We start from the raw sequence: 25,092 nt of genomic DNA, 5'->3' as shown, positions 1-25,092 counted from the left end.
AATCTATAATTTACCGGATTTGACTGTGAGCCTGATTTAAAAATGGGGTGAAGAATGCTACTTCTCCATGATGGTGGAATTATATTGTGAGGTGAATGCCAAATTCAATAGGGGGGTGAAATATGATGCTCAGAAGGCCTGCTCAAATTTGAATACTGTATTGGGAAGTCCATTCGGTCCAGGGGCTTCGTCAGATCTCAGTTTCTTCAGGGATTGCCCCACCTGCGCTTTTTCCAGCCTGTTAGCATCTGGCGAACTTACTTTGGGAAATGTGCCCTTGGTAGTTACCTCTTTTGGAGTGGCACTGTGGGTGGATTTCTCATGGTGGGCTGCCTCAATGTGCTCTATCCAGTCTGATGAAGAGATACCGGTACTGTGCTGGCATTGGCTGCCATTTGCGAGGGTGTAGATTTCTGCCTAGAACGTATTGCTGTTTTTTGTTTTGCTTGTATGTAGGAGTTTTATCCATATGTTTTCCTGATGGGATCTTTTTGCCGCCCAGAGTGCCTTTTTGTAGGCGCGCCTTAAGGCATCAATTTGCTATGTAATGGAATGATTAGACATTGAACTATTTTTGCGCAATTGCCCGATTTCCCTGTTGGTTGCTCTCTTTTCTCTCTGAAGGGCTGCGGTGAGCCAGGGAGCCCCTTGGTTCTGGTTTTGAAGGTCTGTGGGGATTTTGCTGGCCAGTCGCAGACCAAACCTGCTGATAGAAGTTACCAGTTGGACCACTTCACCTGTTGTGGGGAGTTTGTTTGAGAAGTGAATGTGGTGATAAAAGTTCATAATGACTGCTGCCATCCTTCCATTCCAGACAAGGCATTTTCGATTTTAGGCACAAGGATAGGCAATTAAGTTGTTGGTTTCTGGGGCTCTTGATGGGTGTATAAGGAGTTCGACCTGCTGAGGAAGGTGGTCACTTTCTAGTCTTGGTTTTATAGAAAAAGACCACATTTTGTTGAAGAACTCTGAGTCCACAAGTGTATAGTCTAAAATGGATGTGGTTTTATTGGAGCTCCTTGTGAACGCAGCCGGTTGGTCTTGTAGAAGGAGGCCGTTGAGGACACACAGGCTATTTGCTTCTAAAGCTAGATGCACAATTTCCCAAAATGATCAGTTTTTTGATGCTTTGTTATTACCACAGGTAATTGTTTGGCGGATGGCCCGGGTAACCGCTGGTTTGCCTCTCAGAAATCTGTTTGTAGTAAGTGCATGTTGAACTCTCCAGTCAATAGGATTTCGTATTGTGGGAATGTCTTTTGGAGTGATTTTAGGATTGATACTAGTGAGAGGATCTGGTCCCGTTTATTCTTCCTAGATGGATGAATGTAAACATTGCAAAGTAATAGGTTGGAATCCACGGTGTTAGTTGTGGGCCTAGGTCTTAATGAGGTGAGAGTTTAACCCCTTGGCTGCGGGGCCGATTCCCCCGCTGTGCACAGCGCCCCAGTGTTCATGACGACCTCAGCTGAGCTCGTCATGACCACGCCCGTTCCTTAGAACGCCCAGCACAGCAGGGGAATTAGCCCCGCATCTGAGCGTTCTAGCGGTCATGACAAGCTCAGCTCATCATGAGCACATGAGAACCATGGCTCATGACGAGCTGAGCTCGTCATGAGCGTGGGAGGGGTTAAGGCACTGGGCCCATGCCAGCCCAAGGTCTATTCTGTACTGACACAGCTGGAGGTCAGTTGCTATGTAAATTAAAATGTCTCCTGCTGCTCTGCCCTCTTTAAAAAAAAATGTTGCTTGTTGTTGATACTCTTTGAAACCTATGATTGGTGTTGGATCCTCGGCCCAAGTTTCTTGAAAGAGGAGAATGTCGAACTCTTGTAAAAATGAAATAAAGTCTGACTCCCCCACCTTGTTTTCAAGTCCTTTCACATTCCAAGAGCAAAGTTTCAACAATTTGTTTGAGGGGATCTTTATGGTGCCATGAGGTGATCATACTGTTTGTCCTGATTGGGTGAAGCCGATGGGATTTTTGCGAAGACCTGACTCATGTGGCTTGGGGCCCTGGGCACTGCTAAGTGGGTGATGCACAGATTTTCGGTGGTAATAGGGTGCTTTCCGACTGGGCCTATTGTGCCCCTTAGAGTGCTGGCTGATGTGCTGGTTCTTGGGTAATGATTCTGTTGTGGCGGTATATATTTTAAAGACTCCGATGTATGTTTGCAATGCCAACAGTTTGTTGTAACAATTACATTTTCTTTGAATAGCTGAAATGGAGACAAGTATGAGTTTTCTAAAAGAAACATATTAGTTTATAATATATATGCCTGGAGAAATCCAGCAATATTAGTCATTCAAATTGCCGTTATTCGGATGGACCATTGAACATCTAAATCATGATTCAATTCCATATGCAAGAGCAGTAATAGGGAGGGTATTACTAGTGAGGATGTTGAAACTTTAGATGCTAAATTTGGATGAACTTCATCAACAATATTCTCTATGTCATTTGCTAGACACTTCTCTTGCTTGACAATCATTTTTACTTTGTGTTTTGAAATGTATTCTTGACAATCATTTTTACTTTGTGTTTTGAAATGTATTTTGTCGTTCTTTTGACTTAGTGCGCTGCTAAAACTGCACAGCCCTGTCTAGTAGGGCTATTACCTGTTTGATCACGTGCTACCTCGTCTTCCCCTAGCACCCACAATTTCTTTTTATGTTTCAGGTTCCTCTTATGTTGCCTTATTGTATTCAACTCATACTGTTTCTTTATGTCAACGTTAATTTCTTTTTGTACAGCACTCTGATACCCATCTGGTTATTGCACGCGCTTATAAATCTTTTCAAGTAAATAAATTAAATATTAAATGTCCTGAATAGGTACAATATGTATGCATAATTCCATACCATACACTTTAGATGATGGTATTGAATTGAGATAAGCTTTAGGGATATAAATACAAAGCAGTTTATATTTTGGGTAATATATGCAGAGAGAGATAGCATTTAGCTGGTTCTAAAATAACAGAACTTATCTCCTAGGCCAACATCACTAATATAGAAAATCCCAGCGTCAATCCATGAGTTCCAAAAAGAGATATGTTTTTTTACTTTTAAATTGGGATTAAACCGCGTCGAGTAATATCAGCCCTAAATCCCTGCATTCCACTTGGATTATATCAAATAAAGTCACTACTTTGTTAATATGGGATACTGTCCCTCGACCAGGAATAAAGCCATGTTGCTGTAGGGAGACCAGTGGGGAGATTACCTTTGCCTACCAATTTGCCAGAATTTTAGCATAGATTTTCCCATCACAGTTGACAAGTGAAATCGGTCGGTCAGAACCTGGGAGCTCTGGCAGTTTTTCCTTCTTCCTAAATACAACAATACTGGCTTCATCCCAGGACTGTCGTGCTTGCCCAATTTGTGTTGCACGAAAGTTTGCCAACATATCCGTCTTAATATCCTGAAAAAAGGCACTATAAACCTCACCAGGAAGCTTCTCTGGCCCCGCAGCCTTACCAATCGCCATATTATTAAAGGCTATCTCTAACTCCTCCATTGTGATAGGGCTATCCAGTATATCTACCTCCCCCTGATCTACCTGCTCCAGATCATGTTGGATCCACAAATTGCTTGTTGAATCCCGCAGATTCTGCTCCGTATATAAATCTGTATAAAACTTAGGAAAAATTGTAAGAATCTCCTGAGGATCATGAACTGTAATTCCTACAGCATTTTTAAGACCAGCAATACTATGGGAGGCCTCCTTCGAGCATAACCTTAAAGCTAAACATGGACCTACCGCCTCACCATACTCATGACATTCCTTTTTATAAATTAAATATTTCCAAGCATTTTACTTATTCCATAAAAGATTTATATTAGCCAGACATCTAGCCGCATAAGTTTGGAAATCAGCAATATCATGATGCCATATCCCATTAGCGAGTTTTTCTCCCGCCATTCTCAATCTAGTATATAATTCCTGTAACTCTAATTTTGCTTTCTTTTGATAATACAACCCAAAGCTCAGGACTTCCCCTCCAAAGCAGGCTTTAAAAGTTTCCCAAAGAACGACAACTAATACATAGTGCCTATTATTATAAAAGAAAACTTTAATCCATATCTGCATTTGCTCTCTAAAAACATTATCAAGCAAAAGCTTCCCATCAAATGAGAATGTTTTGGGGATTCTAGCTACAAAAATTGAGGGGATTTTTAAGACTATTGGTGCATGATCAGAGGAAACCCTGGGAAATATATGCATCTGTGCACCAGTGAGTAATTCGGAAGATACGAAAAAGTAATCAAGACGTACTAACTTCTGGTAGGGATGGAAGTAAAACATAAACCTAGCCGTGGGCGCTTGGAGAGAATCCTAAGCATCCACTAAACCATGATCCCTTAACAGATAGTACAGAGACTTAAACACCCTGGGCACCCTCCTCTTGTAGCCTTGTGCACTACCATGTAATTCTTTAGTGATCAGACTTATATTAAAATCCCCACATAATACCAGAGGAGTCGGCCAGAGTGCAAGTTCTGAATTCAATTGTTCCAAAGCTATAGCTTCATCAAGGTTGGGGCCATAGACAGTACATAATGTAAATGTTGCACTCCCTAAGCTGCATTCTACAAGTGCCCACCGTCCCAATTTTTCCACTAGCATTCGACCCGAGGCCCTTATAGTTGGCTGAGCAAGTATCGCGACCCCCCTCGTCATTGAGCTTGTTATGAATCAGCCAAAATCACGAACCCCAAATCTAGCAGCATTTTACGTTTCCTCCAAGGTATATGTGTTTCTTGAATACATAATGGATCAGGCTGAATCACACGGAGTTCAGCAGCAACTCTTTGCCTCTTATTATAGTTTTTAAGACCACATACATTTAAAGAGAAGATTCTAATTCCCATTCTAGCCATTAAAGAAAAAAAGAGGGAGCAATCCCTTGCTCGTACTTCTAAAAGATACATCAAATCCTCAAAGATCAAAAAATTAACAATACTGTGAATTATTTTTCCAATTTTACCCTAACTAACTCCCTGAACCTCCCCACCCAGCATCCTTAACTACCCAAAGCGCCACGCAACCCACCAAATCCATCCAACAACACCTCTTCCCCCTTCAAAGAGGCTTTAGGACCCACAGTCCTTGTGATGACAAACACCCGATCACATGTAAAAAGGGTTCGATCACATTGCTTGGGACTATTTGTGGGGTATTTTGTATCAGATGGGGTTTGGACAGGGGTTTATTCAAGCTATACAAGTATTATATTGATCACTTGTGGCTAGGATATTCTCTAAGGGGCTGGTATCGGATCCTGTAAAAATATCTAGAGGAACACTACAGGGATGTCCCTGTTCGCCCCTGTTGTTTGCCTTATACATCAACCCCTTTGTAAATATGTTAGGAAAATATACCTTGGTGAAACCTTTTACTGTTCAGGGAATTTATTATCCAGTTTTCGCTCATGCGGACGATATAGCCATCATCACATTGGATCTGGCCACTGCTATCCTGGAGGTGGAGCCTTTGGCACAAGAATTTGGTGAGATATCCGGTTATAAGCACAATATAATGAAAACGCAAAGTCTGTGTACAAATAATAGCATGCTTAATGATTTAAGAGTGGTAAGGGAAGCTACATATTTAGGGATTAAAATATGGACATCTATGAAAGAGTTGGTCGAGGCCAACTGGGGGGCTATTATTGGCAGTGTTATAGAGTCTTTAGAAAGATGGGAGTGTCTCCACCTTTCATTGGTGTGTAGAGTCAACGTCTTGAAAATGAATGTACTCCCTAGGGTTCTATACTTTTTTAGATCAGTCCCCTTAGAAGTGTTGGGCGTCCAACTACAATATCTACAGGCACTTTGTGCTAAATTTCTGTGGGCTCTGGGCAAACCAAGATGTGCCTCACAATTTATGACTCTTCCTAGAGAGAGGGGTGGCTGGTCGGTTCCCGGTTTTACTTTTTATTATTATTCTTGTCTTTTATCTAACACGCGGGTATTACTGATGGGAGAACAGGTAAGTAATTTAGCACAAGCCCTGTCAATTTATCACATGCTATTAGGAGCAGAGGTTAAGAACTGTTTGTTTAAAAAACTAGACGCTAGTTACTACACGTTTCAAAGTCTTAGATGCTATTTTTAAGGCATGGAAAACTATTCAGAAAAATGTCTGCCTGGAGGGGTTAACTTTTTACACACCCACTAATGCCACAGTGATACTTCCAGCGATTTCTTTGGGACCACGTGGCAATAAATTGGAGAAGTAAGGGTATTTTACAAATTAGAGATTTTTACGAAGTAGGATGGCTGTAAACTTCCTTCTTGGAATTTGTAACAACATATAATCTACCCCAGACTGAGTTATTTAAATTTTTACAGATCTGGGATTTTCTAGTCAAACAGAATATAGGGTCAACACTGCACAAACTCATAGAGGCCATCAAGCGTCAGGAGAAAATAGGGGCTCTATATAAAATCCTTTTAACTTCTAAGTCAGATGACTAAATGGGCCAAGGCTTTGGGAGAACAGACAGTCTCCCTGGAGAAAGCTATTGTAATAGGGGTGAAGCTTTTTTATCGGTGAACGTCAAGGCTCAATCTGTGTTAAATTTTTATCTTACTCCAGCAAAGATGTTGAAGTGGGGGGTCGAAATGATGGCAAATGCTTTTGATGTGGTGCTGTCAATGCCGATAGTCTTTATATTTTTTATTCTTATGGTAAAATGGCTGCATATATCGATCATATTAAAAAGTTTTTGACAGGTGTTACCAGTGTGGCCATTAAAATCTCAGCCTCTATGATGCTACGGGGGATTAATGAAGATGTAGAGCGAGGAAGACCTATGCATAAGCATAGTTATTTACTGTTTATGGCCACAGCTGTAGCACGCCTTTGTGTAGCCTCCTCATGGATGCAGCCCAAATCTCCAGTTTTCGAAATGTGGCGATCCCAGATAAATAGTATAATTAATTTAGAGTTTAATTTGTATTCGGCTCAAGGGCCTAGGAAACCGAAAATGGGTATTTATGTTTGGGGGCGTTTTTTGACCATATGAATATGTGAATATGATTTCTGTAAGATTATTGTATTTAGGTGTTTTTGTATTCTTTTTGATGTCTTGTGTATTGTGAAGATTTTTTTTTGTAAATATTTTTTATTTTAACTTGTTTGTGCACAGAGCAACTCAGCATGTTACAATCATAATTGCCACATTCGTAAAACAAATATTCTCAGTATACAAATCAAGGACAATGCAATACAGTGTCATTCTGTAAAAACAGCAACTAACCGATGCCATATACTGTACATCACCCTAAATAATAAGATCTAAAAGAACAGCATCAAACACCTATGCAAATAACCAAAGAACTCCCTCCCTCCCCACCGAAGATTTGTTTGTTTATGTGATACTGTGGATTAATAAAAAAAATAATAATAAAAAATTGGGATCAAACCAAAGTGAGATCTTTTTAGAAGATCTCATTTTGACATTAAACTTGTCATCAAAAGACAGTAGTGCAAGTTTATTAGCGGTTAATGTATGCTATCGTTAGAAAAGCAGGTAAAGGAAATAGGTGCAATAGATTTCATTCTAATAGCAACCAAGAAGTATGTGCATGAACAATAGCTTGAAACCATAACAAACGTTGTGCAATAACAAATGACATATGGTATTTGTTTAAATCAGGTAATCCAATACCACCTTCGTTTTCGGGAATTTGAAAGGCTTCAACGCCTTGTACGCAGATTTATTGTTCAAAAGAAAGCAATGAGGGTAGACCTTTTATTAAGTTTGTCTTTTGTTTTACCTGTGACAGAATAAGGAAGAATTATACATTGTGATCTATGTTTCTGACCTTGATGCAGGTTCCGCTTGGTTACTTAGTATAGAATTGGTTGATATTAAGGGATTTCTGTAGGTAATGTATAATGTGTGTACGATCAACTCCGTAGGGCTTTGTATTAAATCAACTAACGATTTTAAGGAGAGAAAACATTTTTGCTTCATTTTGATTCCCATGCATTTTTATTGAAGTGTGAAATCGCTGTATATGTTGGTTATTGTGCTTTTATGGTCAAGATTGACTGAATAAAGATACATAGGATAAGGATGGTGCCTAAAGCCAAAGCAGGCACCTTTGTGCCATGTTTCAAGGATGACTGCATTTTTGGCAGGAGTATTGTTTTTGTATGGGAAGGGGCTTCACCCTGCACAAAAACAATCCATGGAGGCATTATCCTCATTGTATGTATGCCCAGAAACATACAAACCTGACAACTTGCCTGACTGTTTTCCAATGCAGAGCAAGTGGCTGTTGCAATTTTCCACGGCTCTGAATATGGAAGGCTTTCTTACTAGAAATGAACATTCTGAATAAAAAGTGTTAGGCAATTTCGCAGTTGGTGCAGTTTGTGTGGGTCCACCCGGCAGAGGTTGAGGAGCCTCCAATGTGGAAGAGGTGGAGGAAGAGTGGGTCTCAGCCCCCCCATCGGGACCGCCCAGGTGGGTACAGGTGATGTTCGGTCCAAGGCAGTACTGACAGCTATAATCTCGCAAATGGAGTTAGCAGGATGAGGGGGGGCCCTCTATTTCCCAGGGGGCATCTTCTTGTGGACTCCCCCGGTGAGCCGTAGATAAGCGGGGCACTAATAAAAATAATAATCCACATTTGTAAAGCGCACAATCACCCGTAAGGGTCTCTAGGCGCTGGGGGCCGTTGGGAAGATTAAGCAAGCTATTGCCCAGAGTATCATGGTGCTGGGCTAATCTGCCACCGGTGCTGGGGATTAAACCTGTGATCCCCAGACTCCGGAGTCAGTCAGCCTGGCCGCGGCGCCACACCTCTTCCTCCAAGCAGTGTGGCCCTCGAGTTGTGGGACCAGGCAGAGAGATCCAGTAGGTTGCTCAGTAATATTGTGGAATGGGGAGGGGCTATCAGCTGGAAAAGCACCAATGTCACCTTCAACCACTCTCTATCAACATATGCATGAGAGAAGGCTCTAGTGCATTCCACAAGGACCCCGAGATCAAACTGGATGGGACAGCAACGTTCACCCCTCCTTATACAGTCCAGGACTGCAGCCCCAGCACAATACCAGAGATAGTCACTCTTGAGGTCGTTGGGGGGAGAGGGCTGCTTCAACAGCCACTCCCACATGAGCCCCTACTATTGGCATTATGGGGCCCCCTCACTGGTATTTGATGTGGGGAGCTGCAGGGTGATTCCCAGTGAAGCCGCTCTGCATTACAGTGGTGGGGAGGGACTGCCCCACGCCTGCTTTACTCCTTGGCCGCATGTTAACTCTGCTTCCTGACCCCCCTGGGCAATGAAGGTGGGAGGGTTGTAGTATGCTCCCCTTAGATGCACTTCCCAAAGTTCCCCTGTGCAGCTGGAGTTGATGCGCAGGTTATCGAAGGGTGGTCAGGGACCTGCGCGAGCCCACTTCTTTTGTACGCAGAAGGGCAGTGTCTCATGCGCCGCTCTATACTTACGCCCTGCTTTGAATGCTATTCAGTAGGGTCCATGGAACTTGTGAACAGGCTCCACACACTTCAAAATGGTGTCTGACAACAGGCAGAATGGTGTTGGGTGGGTGGACAGTGCAGAGCTCTTTACTGTACGTCCATGCTCCCCGGTCTATCAGGGGCCATGCCTGTGATTATGGGAGTTGAGCACAGATCCCTGAAGTGAATGCTTCAGTCCACTTAGCCAACGGGTATTGCTAAAGAGTTATCTAAGATAGGAGTAAGGTTGCGCTGATATTTTTGTTTTATAAATTTATGGTATCTCTAAAATAGCTTGTGAATTGGTTGCAGGATAGATACTAAAAGCATCCTTGGATGATAGTTAAATATTGATTAAAAATCACATTCAGTTTTCACCAAAAGTACTGGATTGGCAAAGTTGCCACTTGCTACACACATCTCCAAAGATTTCAGTTGTTTGAGGACCACAATCCCATGCACACATGTGCAGTTTTTCCAATGTTATTGCAGCTGTATGCCTTAAATTCGCCATTTGCTAATATTTCTTTTAATATCCCATGGGTAAAATTCTCAAAAAAAATGTAAAGTGGCATTTCAAATAGTGCACAATCTTATCCAAAGTGCCAGTGTGGATGAATAGTGATTAGTGCTTTATTTCTCCACTCAGATGTTACTGGTGGGCCATGTCACTGAAACATACAAACTTGACTACTAGCATGACTGTTTTCCTGTGAATGTTTTTCCTTTTTTCGTACATGGAATGATTTCTTACTAGAATTGGCAAAACAACCCATTTAAAAAAAAAATGCCTCCTGAGTGAAATTGGACTTCAAATACCGCCCAAATTGGTTAGGTCTGAGAACTCTAGAAACAGGTGATACAGCAGTTGGTGAAGTTTGTGTGGGTCCCACTGGCAAAACGAGGTCCAGGGTAAACAAAATTAACTGTTCCAAACTGAACCTCATTTTGCTAGGGACGACAACTCGAACTCCCTGAACCTGTCATTTCTAGGTACAGGGGTCTTTCTTTTGTTATATGGCCGTTAGGGTCATTCTCAATATTGCTAAGTTAGCATAAGCTCTGCTGCTATGATGCTGCTTTTGCGCATGTTACTACATGACTTTATTTTGCAAGACTCTGTTTGTGCCTTTCAAATTAGAACTGTCTGCTTTCTGCGTTCTCTGCTGTCCCTGGAGTTTAGTCTGAAAACGATGTGTAAGGTCGAAAAACATACCCCTTGTTATTCTGTTCTGGTCAGTCCCTATTATCTAGACAAAACATGCTACACATAGCTGCTCTCCTGGAGAGCTCGTGCTTTGATATTAAGGGGTTGCATGTTGTTCACACACACTTGAAGTGAAACCTTTCCTTGGAGAAGAGCTATGCTGTTCCTATGATGTAAAGCTTTCATCTAGGCTCGAAGGTACGAAGGTATGGGGTCTGCTGACAAAGCCCTGAGATCTTTCGTTATATATGAAACTTACCAAGAGGAGGGTGGTTAGTAAGCATGAGCGCAAAATCCGCTCCGATCGCGGATTTTGCGGATTTTCGGTAAATCCGCGATCCGCGAACTCTCGCGGATTTACCGAGAATCCGCAATCCGCGATCGGAGCGGATTTTGCGGTCAAAAGTTCAAGCCTGCATAATTTACGATGGCGCCGGCAAGCTGCCAGCGCCATCCTCAAATGGTTACTTAATTAGCTTCGACAGGAAGCTCTAATAGATAAGATACAGCAGGGGCTCGAGCGCCTGCTTTATTTTAACAGTTGGAGCTTCCTGTTGAAGCTAATTAAGTAACTATTGCAGGATGGCGCTGGCAGCTTGCCGGCGCCATCGTAAATTATTTCAACGGTGGTGTCTTCTTGAGTAAATATGAAGGGCAGGGTTCATTCGGGCACGACGGTCCTGGCACAAAAAAATAAACCTCAACAGGAAACACTTGCAGATATCAATAAAGCATGTGCCCTAGTTGAAGCTTTAATTCAGTGACTCATTGATCAGCCCAAAAATTAATCTGCTGATCGGTCTCTGCCCTTTTATACACACAAGAGGCATGCTCGCATGGACGCCCCGTCCGTTTGGCCCCGCCCACACACTCGAGGTGTGCACCGTCTTCCCGCCATTTACCCACTATGATGGACATTTCACTAAAGGGACCCCTGCGCACTTCGGCGCGATTGCATAGTAACACACACTTGGTCGCTGGAACTAGTTGAAGCGCAAATGTAGTGACTCATTCATCAGCCCAAAAAAAATCGTGAGCGTTGGGAGGCTGGGCAGATGTGCCTTCTTCCCAAATATCCCATCGATGCTGCTCTGATCGGTCTCTGACCTTTTAGACACACAAGAGGCATGTGCACTCGCGTGGAAGCCCCGTCCGTTTGGCCCCGCCCACACACTCGAGGAAGCCCCGCCCCCAATCCGCAAATCCGCTGAATCCGCTAAATAGGCGGATTTTGCGGATCCACGATCCGTGGATCCGCTAAATCCGCGAATCGTGGATCCGCAAAATCCGCCCATGCTTAGTGGTTAGGCCTTGTGGTCCTTTTTCCACTGTCTGTATATAATGACATCCCTCTTCATATTCTATTGTATTGTAACAATGCTAACTGTGTTAGGTTTATGAAATAAAAATGTTAACTATACAGTGACTCTGACCATCCTTATTGTGGAAAAGTACAAGTGAGTGAGCGAAATGGTATGTCTTGCTACCTTGATTCCTGAGAGAGTCGGGAGTGTTGTGTTCTGGGTTGTCTTATCATTTGTAGCTTTGTGATTATGTAGGAGAACAAATGAAAAACTATAGCTAGTCGGTTTTGGGATTTTGGGCACTAAGGTGGTAGGAAGGTACAACCCCTATGCACCAAGGTCCTGTTTTCCTGCGCATAGTTCTGTTTATGGGCAGAATCCCCGCACCATGGCACAGCCAATATTTGGTCTGGTTTCTTATCTGCGAGACTTGAGTAGCGCTTGTGCTCGTCCACTATCCCCTCACTTCTATTTCCGGAGAGAGGTGTGACGTTAAAGCCAAACATTAGAATCTGCCTCATTTTAGACCCCCATATCAGAAGAAGAAAGTTGCAGATTTGGCAGCGAAATATGCCTCAAATGATGAGAACACGTCTTCTAGCCTGGACTTGGGCAGTGACTCTGCTTGGCAGCGCAGCAGAGGTTACCAAAGTGCGGGAGGCACTGCGTCCCTGTCTGGAGGTGAGAGCAACTGACACATTCATTACAGTAGAGACAGCAGATACACGAGTTGCCCCCTCGGACAGACTCTATGATATATTCTTCCAAATTGAGGGTGATATACAGCATGCAATCACAGTGGTTTTCTGGGAAAATCTTACCTCTTTGTATGACATTGTGTTAGCAGAGGCAGATTGGCCACCTCCATTTGTGCTAGCTGCTCCCAAAGGGGAAGACGTGATACTTCTGAGTTTTTCGCGTTATGTCCCTGAGGAACATGCAAAGGCTTTGCAGCAGAGTGGGCTTTGGCACTTGCCACTGCGGTGGACCATAATCAGGTGGGCTGAGGTAGAGATTCCCCAGCACATGAGATCCCTTTACAGTCTATGCCACAGCCACAGCCGCAATATCCAATCAAACAAGAAGCTAAGGCTCCTGTTTGTGATAGTCTCACTCAGTTGTAGTATCAGGGAGTGATTGAATCCTGCGTATCCCCGATGAATAATCCTCTTTTTCTTGTAACTAAACCCAACGGATCGTATCGCATTGTCTTAGATTATCGAAACTTGAATAGCCATTGTTGTACATTCGCGGTACAACATGCTCACAGCTCTACGTTAGTGAACACACTGATCCATAAAAATATAAAACTACACTGGATATATCCAATGGTTTCTATAGTCACAACTTGGCTCCTTTGAGCAGTGACTGGACATCCTTCACCGCCGTCGGAAATGAGAAACAATTTAAGTTTTTGCCTGTGGGGTAGACGAAAAGCTCCAGGGCTTTTGCTGCATGTGTTGTGTCTTTGTTAGACAGCATAGACCGTGATGCGTTCTCGTACGTTGATGACATTTACTTGACGGACGATTAACTGATGCCACATCTTGTCCGGGTCGACTGCAATATTGTTATTTGCCCACTATAGATACAAAATAAATTTTGCAAAATCACACATCTCACATTTTGCAGTGCTCTTTTTGGGCTATGAGCTGAACAATGAAGGTAGGGGATTAGCCCCCCACTTTCAGGAGAACTGTGCACAATTGCAACCTCCTTCTACGCTGAAAAAGCTTCAATCTTTGCTGAGATTTTTGAATTTCAGGAAAACATTACGCCCAGCGTATCAAACTGCTCTATGCGTTGATACAACCTACATTTACCTCTGCCAGCTGGCTTCTGGAGCATACCTCAATTCTGCAATCTTTGCAATCAGATTTGGTTGCTACTAACTACCTGTCGACGCATGACAAAGCCACAAACACTGGTGATACGTGTAGTAGCGGGGACGGTTGGTTTCACTTACTTGACGTTGACATTAAGTGAGGGAGACACAGTACCTATTGCTTACAAATCACATTTATACACATCAGCTGAAATGCGGTTTTCCAAAACTGATTTTTTTTTTATAGTGGTACAGATGCCGATTCTGAAAGAACGCTCTCTGGCGCAAGGTAAAAGCATTCTTATGGTCACGCCTCTCCTGCCTTTAGAAGCATTGACTAAGGCGAGTATACCAAACTCTAAGGCTTTACATCCCTGTTGGATTCAATGGGCTGCATCTTTGACATCGGCTGATTTATTTTTGATCCTGTTCTTCAACACAAGAGTTCTTACAGTATGAACATGTTCATCCTCCTCCTCTGTCCTTGCTTCTTTTGGATGAATACAAATGTTTCATCTATACCAATAGATCGGCTCAACCAGCCGTCGGTTCTAAACACGCTTATTCTCTTTAGCTTATTCTCTTTAGCTCCCTAAACGAGCTATGCCCTCAGCTCCCTGGTATTCAGATGAACTTAGAACTAAGAAACTGGAATGCAAATTATTAGAAAGGGCCTGGCATAAAATGTATACAGACACAGATAAGGCTAAATACGAACGATCCATAACAAGCTATAAGCAAAGCCTAGCTGAAGCCAAAAGACAGTTTTTCTCTAAGCAGATAGCGTTAGCCAAGTCCAACTCTAAGGAACTGTTCAATACCATCCAAAAACTGACCTTACCCCCCAGCCCTAAGAGTCATAGTAATCAGTTATTCTGTAATAATATCACAGATTTTTTTAAACAGAAAGTGGAAGTGATATATTCCTCATTTACTGAGGCGGAGGAATGTATACAGGCCAGTAATAATACTAGTGAACTGGAAAGCAGAGACCTAGTAAGAACTTTTGATCAATTTACACCATTGGAGATTCCAGAATTCATCAGGGTTTGGACCCAAATTCGATCAGGAGCCCCTAGCGATCCCTGCCCTGGTTGGATTATTAAACAAATACCAGAGGTTATGGGAATGGCCCTGACCCCCGTGCTAAATAATATTTTTGCTTCCGGAATTTTTCCTAAGACCTGGAAGATAGCTTCTGTCCTTCCACTCTTGAAAAAGAAGAATTCAGATCCCAAAGACCCTAACAATTATAGGCCTATCTCTCGGCTTCCTCTACCGGCTAAAATACTGGAAAAGGTGATGAACACGCAGCTCAGTGCTTTTCTTCACTCTAACAACTCTCTGGACCCTTCGCAATATGGGTTCAGGGCTGATCACAGTTGAAATCTACGAAATTAGAGAAGCAGTATATGGAGGAGGAAGTGCCGTTTTGATTTTGTTGGACTTGTCGGCGGCCTTTGACACGGTCCATCATAAAATTTTGATGGACCGGCTGTCTGGGATTGGTGTGGCAGGACTTGCTTGAAAACTCATACAGTCCTTTTTAGCCGACAGGTCTCAAACAGTGGATCTGGATGGGAATTCATCCAAGCCCTTCATACTCCCGTGTGGGGAACGATAGGGCTCTTCATTGAGCCCCACGCTTTTTAATATATATGTGGCTCCTCTAGCCGGAGTTATCAGGTCCTTTGGCTTCCAGCTCACCTCCTATGCTGACGACACTCAAATTGTGTTGGCTATAAGCAAGGAAGGTGAGAAAGAGACTGGAGAGCACTTTCATGAGTGTATGAGTGCCATATCCCATTGGATGTCCTCCAACTATTTGAAACTTAACTCCAATAAAACCGAGGTGTTAAAATTTGGGAACAATCCCTTGGTGTTGACACCAGAATGGTGGCCAGAAGAACTAGGACCTTGCCCCATACCAACTAAGAAGGCCAAAAATCTGGGGCTAATGGTGGACGATAGGCTTATTATAGGGGACCAGATTAGCCAGGTGCCCACCGCTTGCTTTATGATTCTTAGAATCACTAGGAAAATAAAGTTCTTTGTGACGGAGAACAGTTTGAAGACAGTGGTCATGGCTCTTATAACATCACGACTGGACTACTGTAATAGTCTATATCTGAATTTACAAAAATGTCAGTTGTATAGACTTCAGTTAGTCCAGAATGCAGCAGCCAGGCTGATGTCTGGCGTTCCCAAGTATGCCCCTGTCAGATGCGAGCTTAGGAAGTTACACTGGCTGCCTATAAAACAAAGATCTCGCTTTAAAGCGCTTTGTATAGCCTTTAAGGCTATCAAAAGTATCAGCCCGGAATTCCTCAGGCATAAGTTCCAATGGTATGTGCCCTTGAGGACACTGAGATCTACCAGTGCCAAATTTACACAGACTCCCAGGATAAAAAAACTTAACTGGGGTAGGAGTTTTTTCCACTGTGCATCAAGAGCCTGGAACGAGATTCCGCTGGCTCTCAAAAATGCCCCCAATCTCCTTATGTTTCGGAAGAGTCTGAAGACGTGGCTTTTCTCTCAATGATATCTCAGCTAGTTTCAGGAGGCCAATGCTTAGCACCAGGACACCCAAGGGGTAATTGTGCGCTCTATAAGTGTTAAATACATACACACAAATACATACAGCAACTTGCGCTATTGTGGCTAGTAGAATTGTCAACAGAGAGTTTAAGTCTTCCATAGTGCATACGCAGGCACTTGGGGTCTGTAAAGCACAATTTGCAGAGCTGCATGCTCTTGTTTTCGCTCTTCAGTTTGCTGATCCTAATGTGAATACTCTTATTGTATGCGATTCTTACTACTGTGTTCAGTCTTTTAATGACAACATATTCTTTTGGTCATAAAATGACTATATAGACTGTAAAGGCAGCTTGTTTTAGGGTGGAATGTTTTTTATCGATTTTAAAACAGTGATATTTGCTATGATGAATACGAGGTAACAACAAAATTGTGTTTTATACTTTTTGTAAAATTGTATGGTGTATTTAAAAAATGATGTTTGTATGATTTCTCCAAAACAAAGTCAAATTGGCTTTAATGTGGTTAACTAATGTGACACGTCTATAAGGGTTCAAGCATGACTAACTCACTTCTTCCTGGATGGGGTGCACCCTGCCTAACAAGACAGCTTAGTAAGAGCAGTTTGTTTATAATATTTTGGTGGTAAAAATAAGAAAAGTGCTTAGGAACTGTGCAAAGTTGTTGAGCGCAGTTGTGATGTTGGACAAAAATATGACATGTCCACTCAGCCTTTCATCCTTCTGAGGTCGATAAAAATGAGTACTATTAAGCTGGGTAAAAATAAACATCTGTTATTCAGGGCCAAGATACCCATTGCAGTGAATGTGTGCTTTACAAATACACGTTAGGTTATGTTAATATAGCTGTAATCTAATTTACAGGCACCACCTACACCTAAAACACTCGATGTCACTTTCATTTTTATTGACTCAACATTACAAAGATGTTCCATAGGGTTTTAATCTTTTGAACATGCAATTGCTTAACCACAAGGAGACATTCACAAAGCCACTATGGCATGTTTTATTACACCTTACAACATTTATTTTGGGCTGGATGTGATAGCACTCTTATAAATTAAAGAATGATCAGTCTGCCCACCTCTAAACCAACTATAATTTATGTATCACTTTTTTGTGTACCATCATACAGAATAAGCTTTGAGACAGTGAAGTGTGAATGTAGCAATACACACAACAACAGGAAAAAGAGGAGAGGGTAGACCCACAATAGGACTGTTGATGTCAGCCTTTCATACTAAGACAAGATTTCCCAGACCATTCTTTTTATTTCTTAGTTTGTCTGTGTGTCAAATGCCCAGTGTCCCCGAAATAAAGAATTAACCTAGGCTCTTCAAACCAAGGCTTTCAAACAGCCAACTTACCATGTACATAGACATTGATGTCCCTTTGTGCAAACACTTGACCTCCTCTTTCCACCCTCACAGTGTAGAGTCCGCCATCGGAAACCATTGCGTGGGAGATGTTGACGGAGCCATCACCGTAAACTTCCAGCCGCCCTTGATAGGAATATTCTATGGTCAGCAAGTTTCTAGAAGCAACCCAGACAGCCAGGATGCTGGAAGCATTCCTCCAAGTGATGGTAGCATTTGGCACAACCGGAAGGTATGTGATGGGTATGAAGATTGCATCACCCTCCCAAACCTCCAGCATGGTTTGTGTGGATATTTTGACTTCATCTGCAAATTGAGAAGACAGTGATATAGTATGAGAGATGCAGAGAGACACAAGCCTTCAAGAGTGAAAGGTCTTTAGGATGTGTAACTACTGGACCCATCAGAATAAAGTGGCGAGGTTGCGCCTGATGAAGGCCTAAGCACCAAACCATAAATTATATTAAAAAAATGTAAGCAAAAATGCATGCTTCCTCAAGTTGCATAAAGTCCCTTAAAAATACTTGAATGCAATTTCTGTTCCTACTGAAATCACCAAAGCAAACTTACCATAGACAGTCACTGGTATAACTGCCAGAGCAGGAAGTACATCCGCTCCTTCTGACACCATCACCGTGTAGTTGCCTGTGTCTGAGCTTGTTGACCTAGAAATATTGATGGATCCTGGGTAGAAGATCTGCAGCCTATCCAGGTAGGCTGTGTTTATCTGCAGCTGGCTTGAATTTATCACCCAGGTCACCAGTAAGTCTGAATTCCTCTTCCAGGAGATGGTCGCAGGCAGCAGAGTTGGGGGGAATGCGATTTGAAGAGAGAGTATCGCTCCATGTACGACTTCCAGCATGGTTGGATAATAAAGAGTGATAGCTTTTGCTGCAGTGACAACAAGAGAGGGTTAATCATTATTTCTTCAAAGTTAACAAAATCTGATGAGCATAAGATGAATGATTTATGAATGTACAATAGAGACTAGAAATATGATCAAGGAAATCGCAAAAGAGAGCAAATTAGAATAAAAGCAGAAAATAGGCTGCTCTATGAAAAAAAAACACTTTTACAAAGCATGCAGTTCTACAGTTGAAAATGCTAAACATGGTTACCAAAAATGTGACTGTAGGGGAGTGAAGAGAGAAATTATGATTTCTATCTACAAACCCAAGGGCTGAATAATGTACTCTCGGTTCAATTTGAGCTGCAAATAGTGACACTAAAGCAGTCATAAATCTTCCAGTATCAGTGTGTGGCACTTGGGGATCAGGCCTGTGATTTCTGATATTCCAATAGAGTGGCCGTCACATGGTGAACACCAATATCTGGAGGCAGCACAAGATTAATGACTATACCACATTGGGACTGCAAATGGGTGTAGGTATGTTGGGCAAAGTCTGGCTCAATCTAACCTAGGGTTGGTTTGACAACTGATTTTAATTGAAGACTGGAAAATGTGGTCAGGGTGCACACATTTTATGATGCTAGGAAACATATGTTGGATGGTTGTTTTAATTTACTGACACTTTTTGGATCTCTGCTCCTTTATACACTTTATTGTATCTTACTATGGATTTTGAACAAAACTGTTACAAACACAAAGAGTCAGATATACCGATCTTTCACGCAACCCAGCAAAGGGAAAGAGAAGAAATGTGCCATATCTACTACAATGTGGTGCACTTCTGCTCACTTCTGGAGCTGGTGCACCTAGCGCCAACGCAGACTTCTTTGCACCATGGTGCAAGGGTGTCTGCGTTGCAAGCAGAATTGCGTTAATGCAGCAAGGGACACCTTCCTGCACAAAAACAATCCCTTAAGGCATTTTCCATTTTCTGTGTATGCTGCAGAATCTGGCACACATAGAAAGAGGTAATAACAAGGAGAAAAAAGATCGTTCTCCTCATTACGCTTTCCTCTGGGCAGCGTAGCGATTTCACATAATTCCAGGTTTGATCTTGATCATTTTAAGCTATTGCCTTTGAGAGCAACATCAGTGTAAACTGTTAGGTGAGTTTTTAGCAGTTTTCTGAATTTGCTGAAGCCAGGTTCAAGTCTTAGAGAAATTGGGAGGGAAATCATTTGGGAAGCTTAGAGTTGTTTTAGGGAGGCAAGTGCAGAGGCTGCTAAAATAGTAAATTTGTGATATTATCACTGCAAGTAGGTAGTCTCCTTCCTAAGTGAGGTGTGTTAGACGAAGGACACCATAAATTAGTTGCATATAAAAAAAGGCGAACTGAGGGCTAAGGCAAGAACACAGAAACCGCACCTCTCAACAAGAATTTGGGAAAGTAATGTTGGTGCTGGAAAGTGCACACTCCTACCCGTAAGGCGACATGAAAGATAGGAATATTGCACACAAAAGTTGTAAATACGCTCAAAGTCAATTAAACAAAAGTTGCTATTGATGATCTGAAGAAAATTTCAAGTCATTGTGTTCTTGTTTTCTTTTGAAAATGATTCTTTATTGAAAAAGACGAATACATCAAGCTGAAAAAATCCAATATTCAAAATCCATTAGCCGACGCGTTTCGTCCCAATAGGGACTTCTTCAAGGCTCTAATATGAGTTCAGGGTGTATATTCACATTCAACATTTTTTTATGTCAGCAATTAATTCTTGAGACACAAAGGTAATATGTGTGTGTAGTCACCAATGAAATGGTACGGTAGCTGGTAGCAGTTGTCTTAGCGTCTGTTTCAAATGCGTTATAAGCTTGATGTATTCATCTTTTTCAATAAAGAATAATTTTCAAAAGAAAACAAGAACACAACAACTTGAACATTTCTTCAGATCATCAATAACAACTTTTGTTTAATTGACTTTGAGTGTATTTACAACTTTTGTGTGCGGAATTCCTATATTTCATGATGAATTAGTTGCAGATGGTGAAAGGCAGCTTTTGTAACAGTGTTAAAACCGGCTTGAACATTTGGATTTGGCCAGGTCTATCATGACCAGATAGCCCCGGTTGCCTAAGTTGGCAGGGTATGCCCAGACTTGGGTCCCTTGCTCACTTTGCCACTGGATTCAAGCTAGCCTAGCTGATGACGGCTGATTAGCTAGAAACCGGTCCCAGGATGCTTGTTTCCAGTCCAGGGAAGATATGGTTTGGCAGTTCAGGCTGTGTCTGAACTGGGGTGGTGGAGTGAGCTAAAGAATGATGATGGATTAAACCCAGATCAGTTGACTGGGGGTGATTGTTTGATTAGCTGCAACGGCTGATTAGCTAGAAACCGGTTCCAGGATGCCTGTTTTTTAGTCCAGGGAAGACATGGCTTGGCAGTTCGGGCTGCACTGCTCCCATGAGGCACAGGGTCAGACCGATTTGCATATGGCCATGTCTGAAATGGGGTGGTGGAGTGAGCTAAAGAATGATGATGGATTAAACCCAGATCAGTTGACTGGGGGTGAGTATTTGATGTGCTCCAACGCGCTGAACATTATCCCTTTGGTATCGCTTTGTTCGCCCTAAGTAGGCAGGGTATGCCCAGACATGGATCCCTTACTCACTTTACCACTGGATTCAAGCTAGCATGGCTGATGATGGCTAATTAGCTAGAAACCAGTCCCAGGATGCTTGTTTCCGGTCGAGGGAAGACATAGCTTGGCAGCTCGGGCTGCACTGTTCCCATGAGGCACAGGGTCAGACCGATTTGCATATGGCCATGTCTGAACTGGGGTGGTGGAGTGAGCTAAAGAATGATAATGGATTAAACCCAGATCAATTGACTGGGGGTGAGTGTATGATCTGCTTCAATGCTCCGTCCATCATCCCCTTTGGTATCGCATTGTTCACCCTAAGTTGACAGGGTATGCCCAGACGTGGGTCCCTTGCTCACTTTGCCACTGGATTCAAGCTAGCTTGGCTGATGACGGTTGATTAGCTAGAAACTGGTCCCAGGATGCTTGTTTCCGGTCCAGGGAAGACATGGCTTGGCAGTTCGGGCTGCACTGTTCCCAAGAGGCACAGGGTCAGACTGATTTGCATATGTCCATGTCTGAACTGGGGTCGTGGAGTGAGCTAAAGAATGATGATGGATTAAACCCAGATCAGTTGACTGGGGGTGAGTGTTTGATTTGCTCCAACGCTCTGTCCATCATCCCCTTTGGTATCACTTTGTTCGCCCTAAGTTGGCAGGATACGCCCAGATGTGGGTCCCTTGCTCACTTTGCCACTGGATTCAAGCTAGCCTGGCTGATGACGGCTGATTAGCTGGAAACCGGTCCCAGGATCCTTATTTCTGGTCCAGGGAAGACATGGCTTGGCAGTTTGGGCTGCACTGTTCCCATGAGGTACAGGGTCAGGCTGATTTGCATATGGCCATGTTTGAAATGGGGTGGTGGAGTGAGCTAAAGAATCATGATGGATTAAACCCAGATTAGTTAACTGGGGTGAGTGTTTGATTTGCTTCCAACGCTCCGTCCATCATCCCCTTTGGTATCGTTTTGTTAGCCCTAATTTTGGAGGGTGTGCCTAGACATGCCACTGGATTCAATCTAACCTTGCTGATGATGGCTGATTAGCTAGAAACCGGTTACAGGATGCTTGTTTCTGGTACAGGGAAGACATGGCTTGGCAGTTCGGGCTGCACTGTTCCCATGAGGCACAGGTTCAGACCGATTTCCATATGTCCATGTCTGAACTGGGCTGGTGGAGTGAGCTAAAGAAAGATGATGGATTGAACCCAGATCAGTTGACTGGGGGGGGAGTATTTGATTTGTTCCAACGCTCCGTCCATAATCCCCTTTGGTATAGCTTTGCTCACCCTAAGTTGGCAGGGTATGCCCAGACGTGGGTCCCTTGCTCACTTTGCCACTGGATTCAAGCTAGCCTGGCTGATGACAGTTGATTAGCTACAAACCGGTCCCAGGATGCTTGTTTCCGGTCCAGGGAAGACATGGCAAAGCAGTTTGGGCTGCACTGTTCCCATGAGGCACAGGGTCAGACTGATTTGCATATGGCTATGTCTGAACTGGGGTGGTGGAGTGAGCTAAAGAATGATGATGGATTAAACCCAGATCAGTTGACTGGGGGTGAGTGTTTGATTTGCTCCAACGCTCTGTCCATCATCACCTTTGGTAATCCATTGTTCGCCCTAAGTTGGCAGGGTATGCCCAGACGTGGGTCCCTTGCTCTCTTTGCCACTGGATTCAAGCTAGCCTGGCTGATGACGGATGATTAGCTAGAAACCGGTCGTAGGATGCCTGTTTCCGATCCAGGGATGATATGTCTTGGCAGTTCGGGCTGCACTATTCACATGAGGCACATGGTCAGGATTATTTGCATATGGCCATGTCTGAACAAGGGTGGTGGAGTGAGCTAAAGAATGATGATGGATTAAACCCAGATCGGGTGACTGGGGGTGAGTGTTTGATTTGCTCAGATGCTCCGTCCATCATCCCCTTTGGTATAGCTTTGCTCACCCTAAGTTGGCAGGGTACGGCCAGACATGACTCCCTTGCTCACTTTGTCACTGGATTCAAGCTACCCTGACTGATGGTGGCTGATTAGCTAGAAACCGGTTCCAGGATGCTTGTTTCCGGTACAGGGAAGACATGGCTTGGCAGTTTGGGCTGCACTGTTCCCATGAAGCACAGGGTCAGACCTATTTGCATATGTCTTCCCTAGACCGGAAACAAGCATCCCGGGACCGGTTTCTAGCTAATCAACCGTCATCAGCCAGGCTAGCTTGAATCCAGTGGCAAAGTGAGCAAGGGACCCACGTCTGGGCATACCCTGCCAACTTAGGGTGAGCAAAGCTATACCAAAGGGGATGATGGACGGAGCGTTGGAGCAAATCAAATACTCACTCCCAGTCAACTGATCTGGGTTCAATCCATCATCATTCTTTAGCTCACTCCACCACCCCATTTCAGACTTGGCCATATGCAAATAGGTCTGACCATGTGCCTCATGGGACCAGTGCAGCCCGAACTGCCAAGCCATGTCTTCCCTGTACCGGAAACAAGCATCCTGGAACCAGTTTCTAGCTAATCAGCCGCCATCAGTCAGGCTAGCTTGAATCCAGTGACAAAGTGAGCAAGGGACTCTTGTCTGGCCATACCCTGCCAACTTAGGGTTAGCAAAGCTATACCAAAGGGGATGATGGACGGAGCATCTGAGCAAATCAAACACTCACCCCCAGTCACCTGATCTGGGTTTAATCCATCATCATTCTTTAGCTCACTCCACCACCCTTGTTCAGACATGGCCATATGCAAATCAGCCTGACCATGTGCCTCATGGGAGTAGTGCAGCCCGAACTGCCAAGGCATATCATCCCTGGATCGGAAACAGGCATCCTGTGACCGGTTTCTAGCTAATCATCCGTCATCAACCAGGCTAGCTTGAATCCAGTGGCAAAGTGAGCAAGGGACCCACGTCTGGGCATACCCTGCCAACTTAGGGCGAACAATGCGATACCAAAGGTGATGATGGACAGAGCGTTGGAGCAAATCAAACACTCACCCCCAGTCAACTGATCTGGGTTTAATCCATCATCATTCTTTAGTTCACTCCACCACCCCAGTTCAGACATAGCCATATGCAAATCAGTCTGACCCTGTGCCTCATGGGAACAGTGCAGTCCGAACTGCTCTGCCATGTCTTCCCTGGACCGGAAACAAGCATCCTGGGACAGGTTTCTAACTAATCAACCGTCATCAGCCACGCAAGCTTGAATCCAGTGGCAAAGTGAGCAAGGGACCCACGTCTGGGCATACCCTGCCAACTTGGGGTGAGCAAAGCTATACCAAAGGGGGTGATGGACGGAGCGTTGGAGCAAATGAAATACTCACTCCCAGTCAACTGATCTGGGTTCAATCCATCATCATTCTTTACCTCACTCCAGCACCCCATTTCAGACATGGCCATATGCAAATAGGTCTGACCCTGTGCCTCATGGGAACAGTGCAGCCCGAACTGCCAAGCCATGTCTTCCCTGGACCGGAAACAAGCATCCTGGGACCGGTTTGTAGCTAATCAACTGTCATCAGCCAGGCTAGCTTGAATCCAGTGGCAAAGTGAGCAAGGGACCCACGTCTGGGCATACCCTGTCAACTTAGGGTGAACAATGCGATACCAAAGGGGAGGCTTTTACATTCGGAAAGGATTGCGGAGGGGAGCGGAGGCTGCACCGGAGGTCCCTGGCAGCGCTGGGTCCCTGAGGCTGTGTGTTCACCTGTCGCCGAGTAGTTCCATCACTCGGCCGCGGACAGGGGAGAACTACAGCTCCCAGCCTGCCCTGCGCCAGAATCACGCCCACTTCCGGCGGAGCGCGCCCGGAGGCGCTGAAAAGCAGAGAGCTCCCACTGAGGAGCGGGAGGCTTTT

General features: G+C 43.8%; 1 protein-coding gene across 1 annotated transcript in view; it reads right to left on the bottom strand.

Annotated features, from left to right (window-relative positions):
* LOC144769666 (uncharacterized) overlaps positions 1 to 25,092 on the bottom strand; it is a 343,935-nt gene that overhangs the window by 263,573 nt on the left and 55,270 nt on the right. Inside the window, exons 6-7 of the mRNA XM_078653841.1 lie at positions 18,323 to 18,643; positions 17,744 to 18,058 (exon numbers count right to left, since the gene is read on the bottom strand). Coding sequence (XP_078509967.1) covers positions 17,744 to 18,058; positions 18,323 to 18,643 — 636 coding nt within the window. The remainder of the gene's footprint in view (positions 1 to 17,743; positions 18,059 to 18,322; positions 18,644 to 25,092) is intronic.

Source organism: Lissotriton helveticus, chromosome 7, assembly GCF_964261635.1.
Source record: "Lissotriton helveticus chromosome 7, aLisHel1.1, whole genome shotgun sequence".
Classification (NCBI taxonomy): domain Eukaryota; kingdom Metazoa; phylum Chordata; class Amphibia; order Caudata; family Salamandridae; genus Lissotriton; species Lissotriton helveticus.
The sequence above is the reverse complement of the archived record's forward strand: the minus strand, read 5'-3'. Positions and strand labels throughout refer to the sequence as shown.